At 36.9% G+C, this 7,110-nt stretch overlaps 1 protein-coding gene across 1 annotated transcript; it reads left to right on the top strand.

The window, feature by feature from the left end:
* Positions 1-690: 690 nt before the first annotated feature.
* LOC139712859 (BRCA2 and CDKN1A-interacting protein-like) lies at positions 691-7,110 on the top strand. The gene is made up of 6 exons (XM_071624642.1): positions 691-852; positions 1,789-1,869; positions 2,571-2,669; positions 3,824-4,011; positions 5,168-5,339; positions 6,500-7,110. The coding sequence occupies exons 1-6, from the start codon at positions 691-693 to the stop codon at positions 6,668-6,670; spliced, it is 873 nt and encodes a 290-aa protein (XP_071480743.1). The 3' UTR covers positions 6,671-7,110.

The following is a 7,110-nucleotide window of genomic DNA, read 5'->3' as shown; positions in this document are numbered from 1 at the left end:
TATGAATAATGCATCATCGCACGGTGCATATAAGGTGAAATGAATATGCATCATGTAGCGAGCGATACAGCTGTCAATGGACCGACTGAATGCATGCTGTGCGCATGTGCAAGTGATTGTGAGTTTTAGTGAGCATCGGTGAGCTGAAGATATTTGCCTTATAAGACAGCATTTTCTGCATCACAAGCAATGAAATGCATCAAACAGTCGCCGATAAGAATCATTTAGGTTTAATCGACCCATGTAAGTATTCCTAGTAGTTTTTGTTGAAAAATCAAGGAAATACAGCGCCGGAACGGCACCCGTTTGGTACAACATTAAAATCTCGATGCCAAAACGGCGCAGCCCCAACACTGTACGTTGTACGTTGGGGCTGCTGGTCGCAGTTAACTACAGTCGTCGCAAAGTTGTCAAATTTGATTTTATTGTCGGTCCCCGTTTATGTTATGTTTGAGTGCGATTGGTGGGCTGTGAGCTGAGAATATTGAGCTGAGGAGCGGGTTGAGCTGAGTGAGTGGTGATTTTTTTAATCTGTATTTTATAAAAATCTCTTTCCAATACAAATTGTAGAAATTGATTAAATTTTAATCTTGAGTCCTGGAGCAAGTATTGGGGATAGATTTTCCTCAGATTATTAAAAGGGGGACTTATTGAAGTCTCCATTTAAAAACATTCAGATGTAAATTAGAGATGTTCTTCACCTCATTCCAAGATCTTATGAATGCCGTGAATGGTGTCTACTTTCTCTTTTACACCATCTTCTGTCCTGAACAGCAGGAGGTTCAGATTGAGTTTGAGGCCTTTCCACCACAGGACAATGATTTCCATGGTATAAAACGACTTTTGCAACAGGTATGTCATGATTCTTGTGGGCGGTGGAACAGTATTTGTCACTGAGGTAGAATATATCATTTACGATTTACAATGCATGTGAAAGAATCGAGTAGGAAATTGTGTGGGTTTTTTTTTTTCATTTTGTGATATGTGACAAAAAAGAATTATACAAGTTTTGTATACAGAGAATTCAATGTATTTTTATTTTTCTAAAATGATGAAAGAGCACTTAACTTTCTACCTCTTTCAGAAGGCAGTGGAATGATATTACCTTTATCATATTGGTAAAAAGTCCAGGATCCATGTGTGTAATTTCCGTAAAACATGACATTTTGTGGAATTATGTTTAGATTTTCTTTACATCATTGTCCTGTATAGTGATGTCACAAACTGTTGTCTTCTCATCATGCAATGGCATAGCACTAAAACTTTAAAAATTGAAAAAAAAAAATTGAACAGATTGTCAAATTTTCCTCAAACCTCACTAATGTGTTCTATTAATAAAGCTGTATTACTTTTGTTCAGCAAGCTGTTTGAATGATCAAGCATGCATGATACTTATACTGCCATATGCTATTGTTTGTAATATCTAAAATAATCCATGATGATGCTTTGTTATGTGTACTCAGTCTTGCGAGGAAATATGGATCATTTCTTTGCCTTGTATAAGAGAGATGACAGTGTAACTACAGATGTCTGCAATCTGCAAGTGATGTATTTGGAATAATGTGATAATGACTTGTGAATAAAGCAGCAAAACAACTGAGAAAACAATTCCAGTTTCATTTCATCATTGAAAGGACCAATGAAATTAGTCATATCAATCTGACAGTAAGTGGAGAACAAAATTAATATGATACTTACAATAGTGATATTCTCAAATGATTTTGAAGTGAAATGTTATCATTATCTCCTCAATGGACTGCAGTTTATGGCCATGATCATTTTCCACAGCTATTTGCCAGAACAAAAGTGAACACCAGCGAGTTAACAGACTTGATCCTGATGCAGAACCATGTGGGCTGCGTTATCAAGGTAAGACTAGCTCTGTACATGCCCAAGCTCTTGTGTACTTGTAGCTTGTAGTGGCCACGCTCTTTAGGTAGCATTTGGTTACATTACTTGGCTCCGAGTACATGTATGTCAGTCAAACCTAATCGGGTGTAACAAAACAACAGTCCCGCACAATGACCAGTGTGATACAGGATTGATTAGGAAAATGACAAATTTCCTGTGACCTGACTTCCAAGGCTGTCAGAACCAATCAGCTATAGTGGGATGTCAGTCAATGCAGTGATTGGCAAACAAAACATGGAGGAGAGAATATTTTATTGAATATTATATCATAGTATACAAAATTGTGTCCACTCACACGTGCTGATCACGAATATGATTAAAAAAAAAAAGAAAATCAAGTTTGTTGCATATTTTCTCACATCAAAAAAAGAAAAGACCCACCTCGGCACACTCCTAGATATTACTTCTTCAATTCAATTGATTAGCAGCTCTAGGCATTTGTAGTCAAAGCTATGTTTTCCTCCATTTTCCTCGAAAGGGTAAACAAAATCCATTTTGTGCTCCAAGTGGGATATTTCCTCATGAAATATCCCCACCAATAAAGAACGATGCATGCAATACGATATCTCCAAATAATATAACTTCTGCTATCTTTGTTACAATACATGTTCAGGGGATGAAGACCACATAGCTCAATTTTGTTTTGGTTACTGTTGCAGCAAAGCGAGGCCCAGCTGGCGGAAGACAGTGATTCAGATGATGATGACGATGATGAAATATTTGGATTCACCACAGTACTAAACATAACAGCGAAAAAGGTGCGAAATACTTTCAGGGCAGTGTCCTTGATAATGTGGCAGGAGTTGCATTATTAATGAAAGTGGTAATGATGTTAAACATAATGATATTCACATACCATGTCACTTGTCATGTATTAATTCCTATAAGTGTCTTTTACATGTGTTTACAAATATGCCTCTTAGTTATCCGGAATAAAAGAAAGTATATTCATTGATGATATTTATAAGCTTGACCAAAATGTCTGCAAGAAGACATATTTTATATGTTTTCTTTGAAATTATAAACAAATATTTGCATCACTGAAACTTGTTAATGGGATGGTATAGTTGTGGTTGAGATGAGGATTCAGATTCTAACTCTTTTGTAAGATAATTATGAACCACTTATATGAAATATTAAAGAGTATACAATTCTAAGAGGAATTAAAAATTCATGTGATGATAGACGGTTTTGAAATGGCTGAGATATCCAGAAATGAAGCAAAACAAAGAGGTCCTAATAAAAAGTGGGTCCCACCTTTTATTAAGGCCTCTTTGTCTTAGGGTATCTCAGCCATTTCTGAACCAATTTTCATCAAATAAACTTTTAGTTCCTCTTAAAATTGTGTGCATTTTGATATTTCATAAAAATGGTTTCTAATTATTTTGCAACAAGTTAAGACCTAAATCTCCATCCCGATCAAAACTATATGACTTCCATAGTAATGGCACTAAATAGTGAAGATTTTGTAAATGAACATAATATGTACGTTGAGAGAAAGGGGCAAATGCTTGCTCTGCTGGTTTGTGAACACATGTCTCATTGTATGTTTTCTCAAAATTTGCCCAACTGAACTATTGCATCCACAGTGCTTATGATAATACACATGTTTTTTTAAGTGAAGGTGACATGACATTTGCTCCTGTGACAATTGCTCCGGCCTTGTTTTCTCCAAGGACTTAGGGTTAGGGTTGTGAAAGAGCTTTAGGTTTAATAGTTTGATGTGAAGATTAGGATTAGGGTTAAGGTTATGTTTGTTGGTAGAATTTTTTTATGGCTTGGCATGCAGATATTTCATGGGAGCAATTATTGCAGGAGCAAATGTCATGGAACCATTAATGGAAACATGTATAGCCACATCTCTGAGGATACACTTTATTTATCTTTTTGTTTTGTAAATTTTTACTTCAAGAATGTGGCTTGCATACAGGAGATTCGGTCTCTAGTTATTGAGAAGTGCGCAGATTCCAACCCCGAAGCCCAGGTCAACGAACTCACCCAACTGCTTGACGACGATTCACAGAGTGTGGGTCTCTTGCTGAGTGAGAGATTTGTCAACATTCCAGCTCAGCTGGCGCCCCCGCTCCACAGTAGTTTGCAGTGAGTTCAAAAACCATCAATGCTGTCTTTTGTTACAGAGGAATTCACCTCAAATATACACAGTACATGCATTCAGTGAATATACACAGTACATGCATTCAGTGAATGCAGAAATATTAGAAGAACACATCATTGAAGTTAGTGGAAGGTAAGATGTCACAGTTGTGGAATACATAAAGGGAATGTAAAGAGAATTCCACACATTTAATTTTCCTAGTATGATTAGACTGCAGTTGACCTTTCTCCTTAAGGAGGCAGGGGAATAGTGTTACCCTTAACAAAGGCTAGTAACAAATCAAGGGCATGTGTACTTTTCATAGAAAATGAAATTTTGAGGAATTGCCTGTATATTATTTATTTTTATTTCATTTATTGATATATAAGACTGATCAGCAGTACAAAGCTGAAAGAATCAGTTTACAAATGTGTTGAATGTGAGCAATAATCGAAATACATAATATAAATTATATATACCAGCATATATGAAATAATACCTTTAAAAATGATACATACACACATACAAATTTGCATACAGTACATAATTATGATAACCTCATGATTAATCAAGTTTTCAATCCCATTGAATTTAACACAATGTGCTAATTAAATAATTTGTACAGAACTCTAATGAGTTGTATCAATCATTCATGCTTGAACAAGTTTGAGAAAAAGTTCAAATTACAGTGATATTTTAGCGACTGACACTTAAAGACCTACCCCTCCCTTCACGCACATATACACACATTTCATTCCGATACTGTGACACTGCAAGTTGTGGCTTTCTCTTCCACTGATTGAACCAAAATTTAAAGGTATTGTGTACCGATGGGAGCAGTGATTTAAAAAATGTTTGATTTATTACATTTGATGCATATTTGTAGGTCAGTTGTATCACAAAACATCCTACCATATAAAAATTTTTGCAATAAAGCCTATTAAAATATAAGGAGATATCACCATTTTTCTCAGTAAACCATAGGTGTAGACGGTTCATTCCAGAAACAATTTTATTATAACTATTGTTTAAATTTTGGATACCGGTATATGATTATACTTAACATTGATTATACTGATTTTGTTTTATCTGCAAATGATAAATAATGCCTTTCAGAAGTTGTAACTTTAAAAAAAAGATTGTCCTATTTTCCCTTTGCAGGAATGATGTAAGAAGAGCTGCTGCAAAGAATCCACACTTTAAGTTTGATTACATCCTCCTTCTGAGTAAGGCATACCAGCAGCCCAGCATGCCTTCGTCAAATAAGCAAAGCAATGCCACAGGGGACAGTAGCTGGCTGTTTGCAAATGCTGAAGACGAGTTGTTTTTCAAGGTGAGATGAGTTTTCTTCAGAGGCATACACCAGTGTCATGACTTAGTCGGTTCCGCAACCTGCAAACCTCTTCTTTTTTTTTTTGTAATGCCCTCCCTGCTTGTCATGTTTGTGCTTATTCTCTACCAAATCTTGAGTAAATCAGAATCACCACCTATACTTTGGAGTAGTTGTCCAAAGTCTTGTGGATGACAAGAAATGTTTGTCATGTTCAGAGACTCCGACCCCAAGCACCTTCTGATCTGGAGATTCTCCCTCCTGAAACTCATAGCAAACTGGAGACTCCAACTTGATGTGCGTGAATGGTAAAGCGCAGATCACGAGCGCAACATTCAGCTTTCGGATTCTAGCTGCTCTCTTGCGCTCTCTCAGGCTTTTTTTCAACATACGAGAGCACTAAGTAGATAATTCAATAATTCAAATCATATATTTTGGTTTGATACAACTTCATGTCATAATTATCATATCATGAAGACAGATGTTACAGATCTAATGATGCTCGACCTGGAGTCCCCTTGGATTCATCAAAACTTAATTCCAGGTTTTAAAAAAGGTGTTTTGGTGGGAGAAATTAAATCTCAAGCGGGAGAATGGGAGATTTTGCGAAAACTGGACTTTTGGCGAGAGATCTCCCGTCAAAAGTGGGAGAGTTGGAGTCTCTGCATGTTTAAAGAATCTTACTTGAAAATGAGCAATCATTATTCAACTTTGAAAATATATATATATATTTCTTATTGTTGGAGTTAAACTTCTTTCTACTTGAAGTTAAATAAATGAATTCTGAAATATCTGCTGACTTGTATAATGGGCTTGTGTAGTTTTGTTATTAGCATGCTTGTGTGTGTGTGTGTGTTTCTCTAGTGATTGTTACACTCTTATCTACTTTAACTTATGCTGTCTTTCAAGTTGGATTAAAAAAACAACAACAATGTAAGAATACACTGATTCTGCTTTCTGGCACTCTGCAGTATGTTTCTCAAGTTAATGATTTGCTGTTTAAAAGTACAAAACCTTCCTGAAAGTTTTTTTTCCCGTTTACACCAAGTGCGTCTTTCAACTCATTCCATGCTAGTGATTCTTTGAAACATTAGCGTCAGCTAGAGACAAGTGGTAGATTTATACAGGCTGCCTTCTCTCTTCATTTTCTTTTTTCCTGTCAGGAGTCTGTAGTGCGCTTACACTACCAGGAGCAGGAGGACCAACCGGGAGCGGTGGCCGGGAAGTGGTCGGAGGATGACACGGAGATGAAGATGTTCAGGATAGTCATGCTGGTCCCGGCAGGAAAAATGAACACTCTTGTGGGACAGATCCAGGAAGCCTTTGCATTATGATCGCAGAATCTCCAAGCATGGACACTCTCATTAGGGTCTGTCTGCAAGGGAATGGACAATGAGTGGATCGCGCATTGCATTCTCAAGAGCATAGATCTTAGGATCCAAGGACTCTCTCCCTTTGTCATCTCTTTCTTTCTCACGTTCATGTCTATCCATAATTCTCTTGACTGTGCTTTCTATCCACGGATTCGTTTACTTGTGTCTACCTGTGCTGCTCAATCTTCCTATCGACCAATCCATCTACATGTCTGTCAGTTCTGGCCATCAATCACTTTGCCTCTTTGCATTTTTTTCCCCCTCCTTGTCGATCACTTCATCTAGTTACCCATCTCTGTTTATCTGTCTGTCTGTCTTTCTATCTGTGCCATCGAGTGTCCATTACTATATACTGTAAAACATGATATATTCACGGCATGAATTTTTCGCGAATTGGAGCC

Source organism: Diadema antillarum, unplaced genomic scaffold (genome assembly GCF_040938485.1).
Source record: "Diadema antillarum isolate AM-2024a unplaced genomic scaffold, OU_Dant_1.0 seq00001867_RagTag, whole genome shotgun sequence".
In the NCBI taxonomy this organism is placed as follows: domain Eukaryota; kingdom Metazoa; phylum Echinodermata; class Echinoidea; order Diadematoida; family Diadematidae; genus Diadema; species Diadema antillarum.
Note: the sequence above shows the minus strand (reverse complement) of the source record. Positions and strands in the feature narration are given on the sequence as shown.

What these genes read in the sequence shown, in the direction of transcription:
- LOC139712859 (XM_071624642.1), top strand. Translation starts at nt 691, where the DNA reads ATGTTCTTCACCTCATTCCAAGATCTTATGAATGCCGTGAATGGTGTC. An exon ending in ATGTGGGCTGCGTTATCAAG is followed by an intron (nt 1,870 to 2,570) that starts GTAAGACTAGCT and finishes TTACTGTTGCAG; the next exon opens with CAAAGCGAGGCCCAGCTGGC. An exon ending in AAGACGAGTTGTTTTTCAAG is followed by an intron (nt 5,340 to 6,499) that starts GTGAGATGAGTT and finishes TTTTCCTGTCAG; the next exon opens with GAGTCTGTAGTGCGCTTACA.